The following is an 18397-nucleotide window of genomic DNA, read 5'->3' on the forward strand; positions in this document are numbered from 1 at the left end:
GTACACAGGGATGAGTATATCTGAAGTTCAGTGGAATTGTTCCCAGTTGTGAGAAAGAATGAAGCAATGCAGAAAAATTTTGGAATTGTGTTAGTTGAAAATAGTGCTTAAGTAGGTCTCATTTATTTTTGTTTTCATTTCCATTATTCTGAGAGAAGGATCCAAAAAAAAAAAATTATTGCGATGTCAGAGACTGTTCTGCCTATGTTTTCCTCTAGGAGTTTTATAGTCTCCAGTCTCATATTTAGGCCTTTCATGTATTTGGAGCTTATTTTTGTGTATGGTGTTAAAGAACGATCTTTAAAAAGTTTAATTTTTAACATGCAGCTGTCCAGTTTTCCCAGCACCATTTATTGAAGAGACTGTCCTTCCAACATTGGGTAGTCTTGCCTCCTTTGTCATAAATTAACTGACCATAGGTGCGTGGGTTTATTTCTGGGTTTTCTACCCTGTTCCACTGAACTATATTTTTATTTTTGCACCAGTACCATACTGTTTTGATGACTGTGGCTTTATAATACAACCTGAAGCCAGGAGCCTGACTCCTCCAGTTCCACTTTTCCTTCTCAAGATTGCTGTGGCTGTTCAGCGTCTTTTGTGTCACCATATAAATTCTAAACTCAAAAGCTTTTGTAGAGCAAAGGAACAATAAACAAAACGGAAAGACAACCCACAGATCGGGAAAAATATTTGCAAACGATGTGACTGACAAGGGATTAGTCTCTAAAATTTACAAAGAGCTCATGATGCTTAACAGCATCAAAACAACCCAATCAAAAAATGGGCAGAAGTCCTATAACAGACATTTCTCCAAAGAAGACAAACATACGACCAAGAGATACATGAAAAGATGTTCAACATTGCTTAATTATTAGAGAAATGCAAAATCAAAACTACCTTACACCAACCAGAATTGCCATCATCTAAAAAATCCACAAATAATAAATGCTGGAGAGGGTGTGAAGAAAAGAGAACCCCCCTCCACTGCTGGTGGAAATGTACACTGGTAAAGCCGCTATGGAGAACAGAATGCAGGTTCCTTAGAAAACTAAAATTGAGCTACCACATGACCCTGCAGTCCCACTCCTGGGCATACATCTGGAGGAAAACATGATCCAGAAAGAAACGTACACCCCAAAGTTCAGTGCAGTGCTATTTACAACAGCCAAGACATGGAAGAAACCTAAATGTCCATTGACAGAGGAATGGATAAAGATGATATGGTACATACACACAATGGAATGTTACTCAGCCATTGAAAAGAATGAAAGAATGCCATATGCAGCAACATGGATGGACCAAGAGAGTGTCATACTGAGTGAAGTGTCAGAGAGAGGAGGAGAAATATCACCTGAATTTCTTAGACGTGGAATCTAAAAAGAAATGATACAAATGAACTTACTTAGATAACAGGAGACTTACAGACTTAGAAAACGAACTTATGGCTGTCAGAGGTAAGGGATAGTTAGGGAGTCTGGGATGGACATATACACACTGCTATATTTAAAACAGATAACCAACAAGGATATACTGTATAGCACATGGAACTCCTCAATGCTATGTGGCAGCCTGGATGGGAGGGGAGTTTGGGGGAGAAAGGATAAATGCATTTGTACGGCTGAGGCCCTCTGCTGCTCACCTGAAACTATTGCAACACTGTTAATCAGCTATACCCCAATATAAAACAAAGTTTAAAATTTAAAAAAAAGGAAGAAAATAGGTGCTGAATGGGGCTTAAAAAGTGTATTTCCGGATAAATAAAAAAGGGAGAGAAGAGATACAGACATATTTTTCTCTCTGATCAGAGTAACAAAAACCCAGTAGTATGAAAATACCTCTGTTGGGCAAGCTTTGGAAAAGTTACTAAAACTAAATATGTATGTATGTCAATACATATGCATCATTACATCTACATACATATATTAAATATATATACTTATGAGAACTCTGTGCAAAATTACCTATGTAAAAGATTATTAATGGTTGTGTTGTACATGATACAAAAAGTAAAAACAACACAAAGGCCCTAGAGTAGGGAATGATTTAAATAACATATTCAGGACTTCCCTGGAAGTACAGTGGATAAGAATCCACCTGCCAATGTAAAGGTTACAAGTTCAATTCTGGTCCAGGAAAACTCCACATGCCTCGGAGCAACTACACCCGTGAGCCACGACTAGCAGAGCCTGCACAGCCTAGGGCCCCAAAGCCACGACTACTGAGGCCACAGGCTGTAGTTACTGAAGCCTGCATGCCTAGAGCCTGTGCTCCACAACAAGAGAAGTCATCACAATGAGAAGCCTGCACACCAGATTAGAGTAGCCCGCCCTCACCACAACTAAGAAAGCCTAAACACAGCAATGAAGATCAAGCACAACCAAAAGTAAATAAATAACATAACACATTCATAGTCAGGAATATGATGCAGTTATAAAAAAACGACCAAGCTCTCTACACACCGATGTGGAAAGATCGCCAAAGCACAAACGTCAAAAGCAAGATACTGAACATTACATACAGTACTAATGATCTTCCACTATAAAAGGGATGTGAGACGAGAATATACAGTCAAATGAAATGAAAAACTTACTTGTAAAGGTAATACTCTGCATGGTCTATCTCTTCTCGAGATGAAATGTTGTCCACAAACTGAAAGACGGAAAAAGGTATTGAGTCTAAGTCACATACTGACCTTAAAAATTAACCAGTCATTTTATTAGGACAGGGTTCACGTAGTGTGGCTCCACCCTTCACACCACTTCATGCTAACACCAACAAAGAACCTACAATGTCCTCTCTTTCTCTATACGTAGAACGACCTTGGTTAGAAAAACTGAAAACTGAACACAACCCCGCTCCAACAAGAAAGGGCTCTTCTTACTCTATAATGAGTCACTGATATTTTCCTTTATCTTTAAATCTTGATACTTTCTCTGTTTTCCAAGCTCCAAATACATGGAAACACAACAGTTCAGAAGATGAAGACTCTAATGGCTGAAAAAACGTGACCCAAAAGAGGAAAATCTAAATTTAGAGAACTTGATCTTATATCCATTTTTCCTATCTGATTTGGTCTGCTATGGACCAGTCAACTTGTCTACCAACCAAGTCTCCTTTTGACCCACAAAATAACCCCAGTGTGTTCCTTAACTCTAAACCTGAGAAACAGAAAAAGACTCTTCTGGCAATGAATTCTACTCTAAACTAAAGACTCAGAGGCAAAAAGGATGGAGTAGGAAATAATGGATGTAGTGAATAAAGTTAAGACTTCAGGAGGACGGAGAGGAGAGTAGAGGGGAGACTTCTGGGTCCTCTTGGGAGGACTTAATAGATTCGATTTAGAAATCTTATTAAGGGGCAGATAAAATATGGTTCAAACACAGGACCAAGAACTAGTTCTCCTGACTGCATGCTGTGTGGCATAAACAGATGACACAGTCTCTCTGGAACTTAGTTGCTCATCTGCATAAACAGGATAAAGGCACCTGAACTGAAGAGTATGAAGCTCCAACCAACAAGAAAATGTATGTGAAAGCTCTTACATCAAAGTTCTTTAAACTTTGAAGTGCTGCCTAAACAAACACCAGGCATTATGGCTACAGAGATTTTATCCATCATATAAGGGATGAACCAGTGGTCTTTCAGCTCCTCTCCAATATGAAAATTACTAGGTTATGATCAAGCTGAACAGTTTGATATTTTCCAACTAAAAGCAGAAAAAAAGCACTGAGACTAAAAGGGATGATGGTTTCTTTATTTTTCCTCTCCTGGATTTAACAGTCTTTTCAATTTTATGGTGCCATTAATTTCTACAAAGAGTTTTCACAACTAAGATCTCAATTTAGCATCACATAAGCCTTGTGAGGAAGATACTACTATCTCCATACTGAATGAGGAAATTGAGAGAGGGCCCAGTTGCCCAATGTCACAAAGGAAATTCATGAAGACAAGATGAGGTCTATTTCTGGGAGGCAACAGAAAAGAACTCTGATGCCACAGAGATCTGGGTTTAAAGCCCAATTTTTCCACCTATAAACTATGTAAAATTGGGAAACCCATCAACCATTCTGAGTCTTACATGCAAAACAGAGATATTTACAAGGCTTATCTCATATGGCTGCTATGAGAACAGTGAGATAACGTTAAGAAACCAGCACAACAGCTGGCCTAGAAGCTCGTCACTAATGGCCAATGGATCAATTTCTATTTTTGATTCCTAGTCTAAGATTATTCTCCCATCTAATGCTCTGTAGCAGCCTAAAATTAAGTCTTTTACAGACTTTCTCAACTACCAAAGTTACTTCTAATATTAACAAGTGAATACTACCACTTTGAAAAGTATATCAACTTTGAAAAAAATGATGGCATCATATCACATCCTGGGAAATTAAGTTAGATAAACAACACTGATCACTGACATCAGAGTCTGATAAATTTATTACCTTTTGTTCCTGTCAAAGAAAGTTACTACTTCATCATAAAATATCTATTAGTAATTATAAAAACATATGATACTCTGGAAAAATATTTCCTATAAAAGATGGTCTTTATTTACACAGTCTCATCTATACGAATAGTCTTTCTTGCTTTCTTTCTCCTTCTTCCTTGAAAATATAAGTAAGTTTTCTTACCCGTGATATTGTTAAAGAACTAACAGGCAGCTTTCTCTCATACGTTTTATCCATCAAGGATGCTAGATCAGCTGTGAAGACAAAGAAGCAAAAAGAACCTTGTTAACTATACATATTTCTAAAGAAAAATCTAACAGATTCAGCTCCTGCCAGATGGCTGTCAACATTATGAAGTCAGTATTAAAAGGGATGCTCTTTTAAAAAATTATTAATAAATTAAAGAGAATAGAGAAATATTAGTATAATTTTTTTTAAAGTGTTTACTTGATTGGAGAAAGGATTGTTTTAAAAACCCCAGCATAGATTTAGCTTTTTAAAAATGGACCCGTAAAATATCTCTGGAAGAAGACACAAGAAAGTGTTATTATTGACAGACTCCAGGGAAAGGAATTAGATGGTAGTGGCCAAGAAAAGGAGATTCTTCAATGCTTACACATTTGTTCCTTCTGCATTTTGAACCAGATAAACAAACTGATATTAGCTGTTCAAAAATGTTTTCAGTTGGAACTTATGAAATGACTTTTACACATCCCTTGGACAAATCAGACGGCAAGGCACTGTGGCTACAATGAGTGATTTTCAGCCTCAACTATTCCTATTCTGGATCCTTTTACCAGAACATCCATACATATACTTGGTATTCCTAAGATTACACTGTTATCTCAGAGTTCAAAAAGATCTAGAATAACAGGCAACACAAGTCTCCAAAATAATTACTTCGTGCCTGCTCACTGCTTCTAGAACTTACAGCCCGTGTGCTCCGTCGCCTTCTCCTCTCCCTCTCAGCCCACGGCTTGTGCCTTACTTCCCTTCGTATAAAACAGAAGCCATCGTGGGCACCCTATCCTATCAGGTCTACCAGGCTACCAGCATCTGTGTCCACAGACTCTGCCTCCATTTTTTTTTCCTTTTCTTAAACAAAGGATGTAGTTCATTAAACAAACAAAAACCAAAAACAGCAAACATTCCCTGTGGCCCCCTCCTCTCTCTCCCGCTCCTTCTCGGCCCCACTTCCAAGGAGTCTCCCCAATGCCACTGTCACCACTTCCCTAGTGCCAGCCTCTCTCGGACCCACTGAAATCAGACCGGTTTCCTCACTGCCGACACCAAAGTCCACCTCCACTTTGTTAAATACAGTGGTTAATTCTTCATCCTCATCTTACCTCACCTTTCTCTGACAATAGTTGACCATTCTATCCTTCATGAAACGTTCTTTTTCTCTTTACTGGGTTCCTTTGCAGGATCTCCTCCTCTTGACTTCTTGATGCTGACGTGCCCTGAGGAGCAGACTCCACCATCTGCTCGCTCCATGGCTATCTCATTCTCTCCCTCCACAGAGCTTTAATCATCATCTACAGACTACTGACTGAACACGTATATGCCGAACCTGACTTCTGCCTGTAACTCCAGACTTTTACTTCCAACTGCATAGGTGACATTTCCGTGTGGTATCTTAACATTGCTTGTCTTCTTAAATCTCCAACCTTCCACTCCAAACCTGCTTTCCTCCAAGCCTTTCCCATCTCATTAAATGGCTGCGTGTTAACTGGCTTATTCAGGCCAAAAACTAAGGCATCTCTGTTGATTCCACTCTTTTTCATACTCTGTAACCATGTACCAGCAAATCATATAAGCGCTAGATCTGAAATTTATATGTGTCACCATTACCACAGCTAACCTCTCACCTCCTGACTAGTCACCTTAACTACTGTCCCCACACCTACAACCTCATCTCCACAGAGCAGTCTGACTGAGCCTCTTAAAAGATAAGTCAGATCCTGTTATTTTCTTGTCTCAGCCAGCCAACAGTTTCCTATCACACTTGGAATAAAATCCAGAGGGGCTTCCCCGGTGGCCCAGTGGCTAAGAGTCCATGCTCCCAATGGAGGGGGCCTGGGTTCAACCCCTGGTCAGGGAAATAGACCCGCATGCTGCAACTCAGAGTGCACAAGCCACAACTAAAGATCCCACACGCTGCAACCAAAAAGATTCCAAGTGCCGCAAATAGGACCTGTCACAGCCAAACAAATGAATATTAAAACAAAATAATAAAATAAAATCCAGAATATTTTCTATGATCTACAAATGCCCACACACACTGCTCTATGTTTGTTGGTGGTGGTTTTTTTTGGTTTGTTTTTTTCTGTCTTTTATACTTAGAAGGAAAAACCATGAAGGCTAGGACTTGTAATTCACTGACATAGTCTCAGTTCCTGCAAGAGTTCTATGAAAGGCACTCAATGTATCTAAGTAAATAAATAAAAGGAATGAAGCAAGGGAGTAAGAAAGAGAGGAGAGAGGAAGAAAACAGAAGTAGCTATGCGCTGGTGCTCCATGGGACTGGTCTCAGCCCCACTGCAGACACCAACACGCGTAGACGCTCAAGCCCCCCAGCGGCTCTCTGCATCCGAGGGCTCACCCAGCGGCATCGTGTGAGCTGTGCTGAAAACAGTCCGCGTGGACGTGAACCCGCACAGTTCAAACCCATGCTGTTCGAGTCAACTCTAAAACTTGGACTTTCAAGTATTTTTTTTCTCCCTGGTGAAAGAAATTAATATCAAGCAAAAAGGCACCAGGGAATCAATTGCTAAGTATTTGTTGAAGACCTATTGCTGTGCACTTAACAAATATTTTTCTCTTTTTTTCCCCTGGGGTAATGCTCTCAGTGACTCTAGCTACTAGGGGAAAGGAATTCTGCAAAACCCCTAACACCTGATTTGATGTAAAAAGTTACTAATTTTTCTTATGACTATCTTAAAGGGGTTGATACTATGTGATTTAAAAATTTTAAAACACAAATACACACATACAAAGAAGTCCCTAAAACCTCTTCACACTAAGGCAAATTAATATTGTTAAATCTAACTGTTCACAGAATGATATTAAACAGCATTCCCAAGACACCAAATCTTTATGATCTCTTCATAATCAAGACTCTTATGTTGAGATGATAGGCAATATAAAGAATCAACTCCCTTTAATCAAAATTTAAATTTTAACCAAAAAATTGCAAGATTTGGATCTACTGGCCGAATTAAAGTGACCTCCATTTCTTCGTGGGTTTCATATAATGCACAGTATGTAGCTAAACATTTGGACTGAGTTGGCTTCTATAGTGTAGAGTCAAGATTCCACTTTAATCTTTTACACCAAGATATCTTCAGTCAAGTGAAATCAACTGGGGCCTCAAAAAAAGGCAACAGCTGTAGAGCCAGCAACTGATAAATAATATTTGCATACTATAAGTCAGAGAAAGGTTTACTGCTAAATATAATATGCACCAATCACCTCACATGATAGCAGTGGCATGATGAATGAAGCAGAAAACCACACCGAACAGGGATGGCCACTAAAGCTGGGGCAGCTGCGGCCTGCAGCGGGCCAGCGCCACAGGCTTCTGGACCGTGGGCTCGGCAGTCACAGTCACACGTCACATTTCAGCGAGGGGCCAGCAGATGCCCAGGTTTTATTCAAAGGGCTGTGCCACAGAAGATGCCTTCTTGCCTGTCACTCATCTCCTTAGGAACACACACTGCAGTGGATGGTTGAGGTCAACAAAGACTCTAAAGGAAAATGGGCCTGAAATTTGAATCCTTCATTTAACAAAACTTAAAGCTGTATAGACAATAGGGAAATATGTCCAGAAAATGAAGTGTATGTTAGTATGAAAATGTTCTTTTTGTTTGAAGGAAAAAAATCGCTGATAGTCTAAGGACATAAAGGATTTTATGTGAGGACCCCCACACTATTCGAAATATAATCCTGCTTAAGGATTTGAAACCCTGAGAGGCTTTAAAACTTCAAAATGTCAGATTCCTAGGCTTCACACCCAGAGGACAACTCTAATTCCATAGGTTTGAGATGAGACCATGGAAACACAAATTTTTAAACAAAAGCCCCAGGAGACTGTGAGGTAGCCTGGCAAGCACTTAAGTAAGTTACTTTGAGAGCCACCATGGAGGGAACACAAAACAAGTCTCGGATGTTGCTGCTAAGTTTGAAGATAGTATTAAACTCAATTCCATCTCAGCAATAAGGTGGACTGAATAGCTTTTAAAAAAAAGTCTCCCTACTATAAAAATAAAACATCTAAATAAAATGTTTAGAAAACCTGTCAAATATATGACTGAGGTTTCAAGAAGATAGGTCTAATCATCAGAGGCCAAAGGCAAGACGGAGGCACAAACCTCGCGTGTTTAAGGGACTACTGATGGCAGCGGTATTCTGAGAGCATCTGCCGGCCCCAGGGACACAGAGCTGTGGTCTCAATGACTTTCAGGGGACGGGACAGAACCAAGGCCTCTGTAAGGTGGGAAGCTGTTTCACAGATCATCAGGTAAAGCCAGGACTGCCTAGCGTTTTACCTGCAGTGAAGGTGAACTGGAAAGTAACGGACTCCGCAAAGGGAAACAGCGAGGATGCCGTGCCCCAAGGATTCTAAGCCATGAAGTCAGCCTCACATCTCTGAGGCCCTAATCCACACTTCCTATGTCATACGAGATACACCAACTTGAGAATTGTGGTTTAAGTGGTTTAAAAAGCTGATTTTACTACATAAAATTATAGAAAATACATACTAATCTATGATAACAAAGAATACCAGCGGTTTCCTGGGAAGGTGGGCAGGAAGAGCAGAAAGGACCACAAAGGAGGAGGAGAGAATGTGGGGGCGGGGGTGACAAGCATGCTTATCATCCTGACTGTAGTGATGATTTCATGGACAGACATACACATACATATGTCAAAACTCGTCAAAATGCACACTTTGAGTATGTGCGGTATATTCTATGTAAATAACATATCGACAAAGTTGTAAAAAAGAAATTCAGTAAGTTAAAGAGCAGATTAGATACAAGTGAGGTGAGAATTACCAACCTGAAAAATCTAAAAGGAACTACAAGACAGAAGATTGCAGCAGAGATGAATAAAAATGAAAAGTACAAAAAAGGCATTAAGAGATACAGAAAATAGAATGTGCGTGCTTAGTCACTCTGCTGTGTCTGATTTGTGACCCCATGGACTGTAGCCCACCAGGCTCCTCTGTCCTTGGGGATTCTCCAGGCAAGAATACTGGAGTGGGTTGCCATGCCCTCCTCCAGGGGATCTTCCCAACCCAGGAATCGAACCAGGGTCTCCTACATTGCAGGCCCAGGGAAGCCCAGAAAATAGAGTAGTAAGGTCTAAAATATATTAACTTGAATTTCCAGAAGACATTGTTACTATAGAGAATAGGGAGAGTTGATACATGACGAGCTAATAGCTAAGTTTTTTTTAGAACTGATAGAAATCATCTATTCTCAGATTCAGGAAACACAAAAAATCTCAAGTCAACTAAGTAAAATTAAACCCACACCATGATACATTACACTTAAACTGAAAAATAAGAAGACTAAAAGTAGCCAGAAGGTAAAGAAAAGCAACTATACCAACAGGTGTTTTCTCACTAGAAACAAGAGAAAACAGTAGAATAACATGCTGGGAGTAAATACAATCAAAAGAGAATTACACATCTAACAAAACTATCTTTTAAGTTTAATGGAAAAAAAAAGACATTTTAAAACAAAAACTGAATTTATTAGCAACGAGTATCACTAAAGGAAATTTTTACAAGTTGTGTTTTTTAGAAGACAGAAAATGATCCTTTAAAAAAGACTTGAGATGCTAGAAAGAATGGTAAGTAAATAAAATTGATTCGGTCTGGGGGAAATTGTTTAAAATAATAATGTCTTACGTGTTTACATGTTTTAAAGGAAAAAACTTTAATATTAGACAGTATCATACAGTTGGGGGTTATGTGACTGGACTAAAGGACAGCAGAGTGTGATTAACCCTAGAATTTAAAGTAAATATGTATGCTAGAAGTTATGAAGCAATCATCTAAAAGATATAGAGTTAGAATGGTAAAATCTACCATTCTGAAAGAGCAGAAATAGAGGATATAATTTTTGGGGAAATGTAAAAAACAAAAATACCACAACCAATTGAAAAGAAGATAGGAAAAAAAGAATAAAGATGAGACAAATCACAAAATATGGCAGAAATAAGTCCAAATAAATCACTGATCATAAAATGACAATGTAAATGGACTAAACTTTCCAGTTACAAACATGACAATTGTCAGATCAGTTTTAAAAATACATAATCCAGCTATATAAATCATATGAACACATGAAGAGCTAAAAATATCTATATGAAAAATGTACTAGGCAAAAAAGTGGCCAAAAGAAAGCTGGTGCAGCTATATTAATATCAGACACAACAGATTAAAGTAAAAGGCCTTCCTTTTTCAGGTTAGATGGTCATTACATAATGATCACAAACCCATTTTTCCAGGAAGATAATTTTAACATGGTGTACACATCAAAGTAACACAGCTTCAAAGTATATAAAATTCTAAGAAAAAAATGATAATCTTTTTAATGATCACAAAATCTATAGTAGCAATGTGCTAGGAAAGATGCCTCTTATAAAGCAGGATAGTCTCTGGGTCAAAGTTGTGATGAGGAAAATCTCTGAAGGAAAGATGGATCCTCTATTGAACTCTGGGAGATTTAGGTGAGAAATTATTAGATGGTTTCAGTTTTTCATGATTTCTGTGTAACTTGTACATCACGGTTAACCATTCAGTCAATGTTAAGCTCTTTGTGGATGTAGGACCATCTGCATACCTTATCTAATTTATATAATTCTTAAAGAACTAGGTACAAGTTATTATTTTATTTCCTAAAAGAAGTGATCTGGAAAACACTGGCTGAAACTCTGTTTTTGTTTCCCACATTTAAAAAGAAAAATAGGGAGAGAAGACCATTTCCATGTATGGAAATAATAGAAGGAATTAGAAAAAATTAACCTAGGAACCATTCTGAATATAAATATTTAGATTTCCTTCTATTTGTCTGTCACCAGAAGCTATAAAATAATAAAGGAAAAACTGCGAAGGCAAGCTTTGTACACGTAATACTAAGACTAAAGGAAGATGATGTACACAGGTCAGACCCACCTCTAGAATGGTCAACAGATGGTCATTATGAAATCTAGCAAATGAATCTATGTTACAGATATGCGAACAGGAAAGCAGGCCTCAGAAAATCTCCATCAAGCTCCAAAAGCAGGATTTGAAAAACTACTGCAACAAGCCAAAAAGCTCCACAGCTGAAATGACACAGAAAAACTAAACCTCAGCCAATGAGAGAAGTGTCTAGATAAGGTGAGAGATGGTCACAGTGCTTGGTTTCAATCTGAATTCCGCTCCCCCATCTTCCTGCCAAAAAAAAACCCAACAACCAGAAACAAAAAGTCAGTAACTAAAACTAAAAGGTATCCCTTACTTTATAACTACTTATAAAATGAAAAAGTCAGAAATAAAATATTTAATTCAGTAGGGCTCAAAAACCTATTCAGCTTAAGTCACCCAGGCTCTTGCCCCTGGCAGGATGATCAAGCGAACTTGTCGTGGAACCCAGGGACTTCCCCCAGGAGACCTGCCCTCCTACCACCCAGTTCCCCAGCATGATTTTCTCCTGAATTCTATTCACTGCAAGCCCCAGTCTGTGATTCAGCAGCTGCTAACTGGCTGATGCTGCTAACTTTCACTCTGTACCTCCCCAGTAGATCTGCACAGCTAATGAAGAAATTTCAGAGACAAAGCTTTAATTCAGTGTTTATTTTAACCAAAGGGAAGCCCAGTACAGAAGCAGTCTAAAATGGAAATCTTCTGATCTGAGTTGGAAAGTTCAAGAACTACCAGGGCTTTACAGAGCCTAACTGGAAAACTAAGGCTCTTTCAATAAAAAATACAAACTGCAATGGATTAAAATGTCTGGAATACATAAGTCCATGAATTCATGCTATTAAAAAAACAAAATTAAAACCCTCGTTGATAACCTTTAGAGGATGGTAGGCAGTCAATTCATTATTTTCAAAGCTGCCTCTCCATACAAACTATAACTCAGGATAACTTAACTACTGATGAAAAGAAATTCTTTAACAAAAATTTTCTGGGTAATAAATGAGGAAGAAATTATAGAAATAAAAGAGCAACATTCTGCAGCTTCTAAGAAAATAATGGATCTAAGCAATGTTCACAAATGGCCTTTAACATTAAAGTGACAGCCAAGTGCTGCGTGCCTCCTGACAGCAGTAAATGGCACTGCTTATGGAGCACTCATGTCAAAAGAAAAAACAAAATACAAAAAATCTGATCAAGCTTTTCTCTCCAACTGCCAGTTTTATAAGGATGGCGTATTAAATACTACCATTAGGGTGAAAATGGCAAATCTAGAATGTGGGAAACTACAAAAGACCCATTTTCTTCAAGAAATAGACAAAGAGAAACCTATAGATTAAAATCATGTCAACATATTGCAACATATGGACCTTACCTGAAATCCATTTCAACAAACTATAAATTAAAAAGAAGTGTATTAAGACATTTGAGGAAATGTGAACACTGAGCAAATATTTAATAATGTTAAGGAATTACTAATTTTTAGTAATGATATGAGTGCTATTATAGTTATATATATATTTTTAAAATCCTACCTATTTTTATATCAAAATAAGTATAAAAAGTTCAGATAAGAATTTGTGAAAAAGTAATCTGGTGAGGTGGTAGGGGCTTGATGAAACAAGACTGGCAGGGAACTGATAACCATTGATTCTGGGTGACACACCATGGGGGTTCTTTATATACTATTCTCTCTGCTGCTGCCGCTAAGTCGCTTCAGTCATGTCCGACTCTGTGTGACCCCACAGACGGCAGCCCACCAGGCTCTGTCCATGGGATTCTCCAGGCAAGAATACTGGAGTGGGTTGCCATTTCCGTCTCCAACTATTCTCTCTACCTTTGCATGTTTCCATTAAAAGATTTAAAAAGAGGTAAGATAAGCGGGGACACATAACCAGCTGCATTACCTGGACCTTATGGGCATGATCATTAAAAAATGTATCAGTATTAAGAAAATTTGAACACTGACTTGCTATTTCATATTTAAATGATTATTAATACTATAGGTGCTATAACAGTATTAAAAATATCCTTATCTTTTAGACGTATGTCTCAGGCGGTAAAGCGTCTACCTACAATGCGGGAGACCCGGGTTCGATCCCTGGGTGGGGAAGATCCTCAGAAGAAGGAAATGGAAACCCACTCCAGTATTCTTGCCTGGAAAATCCCATGGACGGAAGAGCCTAGTAGGTTACAGTTCATGGGGTCACAAAGAGTCAGACACGACTGAATGATTTCACACTTACTCACTCACTGAAATGTTAAAGCGCAACATTCAGAAAACTAAGATTATGGCACCTGGTCTGATCATTTCATGGGAAATAGATGGGGAAACAGTGGAAACAGTGGCTGACTTTATTTTCTTGGGCTCCAAAATCACTGCAGATGGTGACTGCAGCCATGAAATTAAAAGACGCTTACTCCTTGGAAGGAAAGTTATGACCAACCTAGACAGCATATATTAAAAAGCAGAGACATTACTTTGCCAACAAAGGTCTGTCTAGTCAAGGCTGTGGTTTTTCCAGTGGTCATGTACGGATGTGAGAGTTTGACCGTGAAGAAAGCTGAGAGGTGAAGAATTGATGCTTTTGAACTATGGTGTTGGAGAAGACTCTTTTGAGAGTCCCTTGGACTGCAAGGAGATCCAACCAGCCCATCCTAAAGGAGATCAGTCCTGGGTGTTCATTGGAAGGACTGATGCTGAAGCTGAAACTTCAATACTTTGGCCACCTGATGCAAACAGTTGACTCATTGGAAAAGACCCTGATGCAGGGAAAGATTGAAGGCAGGAGGAGAAGGGGACAACAGAGGATGAGATGGCTGGATGGCATCACCGACTCAATGGACATGAGTCTGAGTAATCTCCGGGAGTTGGTGATGGACAGGGAGGCCTGGCGTGCTGCGATTCATTGGGTCGCAAAGAGTTGGACACCACTGAGCGACTGAACTGAAATGAAATATTTCTGGGTAAAATGATATATACTGTCTGAGACCTGTGTCAAAATCATCCAAAAGATCAGGATGGGGGAATAAGCAGACATAGCGATGAAGTAAAGATTGGCCATGAGCTGGTTGAATAAAAGTGATGGGTAAAGAAGATTCCTTATGCCATTCACTCTACCTTTGTATGTTTTACATTTTCTATCATAAAACATTTTAAAAAGTAATAACCTACGGCATTCATTAGAAGTCAGAATAATGGTTTGAAGAGGAGAATGGGAGCCACAATAAGGGCTTCCGGAGTGGTAAGAATGTTCTTTTACACAGGTTTGTTCACTTTGTGATAATTCATCAATCTGTACATTACAAACTGTGTACTTTTCAAAATATATTATACTACAATCAAAAAATATTTTTTAAAAGCAAGAGATCCACTGCTTCAGTGCAAGAGAAGACAGTAAGGCAGAGTTGCAAATACTACAGCAATCACTAAGAAACCTATTTCTGAGCAGAAAGACAAAAGAATACTGTATGTATGCGTACTAAGTCGCTTAAGTCACGACCGACTCCGTAAGATCCTATGCACTGTAACGTGCCAGGCTCCTCTGTCCATGGGTTTCTCCAGGCAAGACTATGCGAGTTGGTTGCCTACCCTTCTCCAGAATAATGTATAGCCCTAAGCAGATGTTAGGATCTGGTCTCGTTTTCCTCAGCTCTAAGGGAAACAGCAGCTACCTCAGCCGGCTGTTGAGAACACGACATGGAACAGTGCCCGTGAAATGCTCAGCGCAGAGTCGGGCACACACACTGCGGTGAAGAGAAGGCGCCTTCTGACTCTGGTGTCAGAGGACCCGGCCTGTATGCATGGCCTGCCTGCCCCCAGACTACAGAATAGGTATACTGCACGTCTGCTTTTATTCTAGACCTCCACAATAATAAATTACTCTCAGACGGGAAGCTGGACAGATCTCCATCATCCCTCACCCAAAGCTCTAACACAAAACCATTAATGAGACTGAACAGAGGCACCGCAGCTGCACGACGATTCGAGAGAATCCAGGTCTCCTCCGCCAGTATCTGTGGAAGCAAAATCACTTAAGATGAGGGAAGCCAAAGCCCCACACCCACACCCATGCATCTTCGCCCCCCGCCAGCACGATTCCCTGCACCCCACTCCATGCCCTCCAATGGGGACGCGCGGAGTAAAAGCCTCATATCGCCCCCCGCGCCTTCCCCCAATCAGCGAGCCCGCACCAGAACACAGCGCCCAATCAGACCGCTCCACATGCCGAGGGCAGCCCACCGCGCACGTCCGAAAGGAAACGCTTCCCAAAGGGCAGTGCCAAAACACCCGGCTCCACTGGCTTCTGGGGTCTCCGGAGGAGCCACACTGCCACCTACTGTCCGATCATGGGAATGCAGTCCCAGATGCACCGCCTGCTTCTCAGGGCCATAACCCAGCCAGAAGGCTCAAACGGAATTTGGGAGCTTCCCTGGTGGCTCAGTGGTGAAAAATCCGCCTGCCAGTGCAGGACACCCGGGTTCAATCCCAGATCCTGGAAGACCCCACATGCTGCCGAGCAACTATGCCCCTGCGCCACAGCTACTGAGCCTGTGCTCTGGAGTCCCACGTGCCCGCACCTACTGAAGCCTGCGCGCCAGAGTGCCCAGGCTCTGCAACAAGAGCCATCACAGTGAGAAGCCTGCGCACCTGCTCAGCCAACTAGAGTGCCGCGTCCCACCCCCCACCCCGCAACTAGAGAAGAGCCTAGGCAGCAAGGGAGACAGGCGTGGCCAAAAATAAATTTAAAAACAGAAAAAGAATCAAGGAAAACACGCAGTAATACCACATATGAACTCAAGTTTTAATAATATTCTGTTACTCAGTAGGAAGAAAATATTGTCTGAGCCTCTTTTTCTTTCAAGCAGTTTGAGTTTCAAAACCTCATCTCACCTCACATCCTAAATTATTCCTTTCACATATTTCTGCAGCAGCTACTATATGTCCGAGTATGATCTGGGGCAGGCATTATCATCATCCCTGACAGGTACAGGAACCCAGTTAAGAGACATAGGTTCTGAAAGCTGGCAGAGATAGGAAAAACACCCAGACATTTTCACTTCAAGTGCACACTCTGGACCACGTCACGCAAGGTAAAAAGTGCTGTAAGATACAGGATGAGGAACAAAATCACTTCTGACTTGATAAGGCCTCGGGATGTACAGAAAGGATTGTTGGCAGGATAGTATTCAGTAATTGGTGGCTGGTATGTACTGCTTTTTTAAGTACATTAATCTTAACAGAGAGGAAACAGTCACCTCCATGGGATATATATTCACTGGAGACTTATGCTTATTCTTTGGCAAAGAGCATCTGCTCACTCAAGAATCCATGACAGTATTTCCTAGGTTTGTCTCCGAATAACAGAGCTGATCCATACCAAAGCACCAAATACAATGGCTGTTTCCTAATTTTCCCTCATACCTAGGAAAGTGTTAAAACTAGCTTTTATGAAATTCTTCATCTTCATTTCTGTACTTCCACATATATGGCACATCAGAATAAGCTCTGCAATATAATTAACTGAGCCCATGTTGCTTTCAACATTAGAATAGTGGTTCCCAAAAGGAGTACCAAAAGGCCCTCAAGGACATTTCAGAATACCTAGTGGTATTTTTTCTTTTTTGACTGTCAAAATGACTGTAGGGCATTATTGGTACTTACTGGGTAGAAGGGGCTTCCCTGGTGGATCAGCGGTAAAGAATCTGCCTGCAATGGGGGAGACCTGGGTTTGATTCCTGGGTTGGGAAGATCCCCTGGAGAAGGGAACAGCTACCCACTCTAGTATTCTGGCCTGGAGAATTCCATGGACTGTATAGTACACGGGGTCGCAAAGAGTCAGACATGACTGAGCGACTTTCACTTTCACTTTTCACTGGGTAGAAGTCAGAAATGATAACAGGCAGTACCGAGACTGACAGCCACAACAAAACACTGGCCCTCTGGGAGCCAGTGTGTTCAGTACAGAAGGGAGATAAAAATACGGAAGACAGGAAGGCAAGGAAGAAGTCTGCAGAGAGATGAACTGAGGTTTCAGAATGAACTCATAATTTGTAAAATATGTACATGTAAGCTCATATATATATATGAGAACATATGTTATGTTTATGTGTGTATGTATACATATTTTCCCTAGCTCTGTCCACTAAATGGGCAAAGAAGCAAAAATTCCACAGTAGCAAGGGGATGCCTAGTGCATAGACCTTGGTTTCTAATACCATTTCCTAGTAAAAGGAACCAGTGCTCTTTGGAGAAATCCAGTTGGCCCTTGAACAAAACAGGTCTGAACTGTGCAGGCTCACTCACACAAACATTTCTTTCACTAAACGTGTACTCGGGTTACACGCGTGATCCAGTTGAATCCGTAGATTTGGAAACTTGGCTAGGAAGAAACCACTTACAGGGAGGACCAACTAGAAGCTATAAGAGGATTTTTGTGCTGAGGGTGGGTGCCCTTCACCTCCATTGTTTAAGGGTTAATTGCAACTGATTTCAGGGTTACAGCAGGAAACGTACAAGATGGAACACTGGGAGCCAGCTTGAAAGGGCTTCCATTAGCCAAATTTGAGAGAATTCGGGAGAATCTGGCTATTGAAATAATGGTAAGGATGGTAATGAATCATTAAAAGAATAAAAGCAATCTACAAGATCATATTGATAATAAACAGAGAAAGAGCAAAAAGTGGGAGAAAAGGGAGGCTTCTTGTTTACTGTAAATACTGAGTACTAATTAGTAAATGTGGAGGTATTAATGAATTT

General features: G+C 40.2%; 1 protein-coding gene across 2 annotated transcripts in view; it reads right to left on the reverse strand.

The window, feature by feature from the left end:
* MRPS27 (mitochondrial ribosomal protein S27) overlaps positions 1 to 18397 on the reverse strand; it is a 113758-nt gene that overhangs the window by 84613 nt on the left and 10748 nt on the right. For both annotated transcript variants that reach the window (XM_065905666.1, XM_065905665.1), the window contains exons 3-4: positions 4632 to 4702; positions 2591 to 2649 (exon numbers count right to left, since the gene is read on the reverse strand). In XM_065905666.1, the coding sequence (XP_065761738.1) occupies positions 2591 to 2649; positions 4632 to 4702 (130 nt within the window). The remainder of the gene's footprint in view (positions 1 to 2590; positions 2650 to 4631; positions 4703 to 18397) is intronic.

Source organism: Muntiacus reevesi, chromosome 14 (genome assembly GCF_963930625.1).
Source record: "Muntiacus reevesi chromosome 14, mMunRee1.1, whole genome shotgun sequence".
NCBI lineage: Eukaryota > Metazoa > Chordata > Mammalia > Artiodactyla > Cervidae > Muntiacus > Muntiacus reevesi.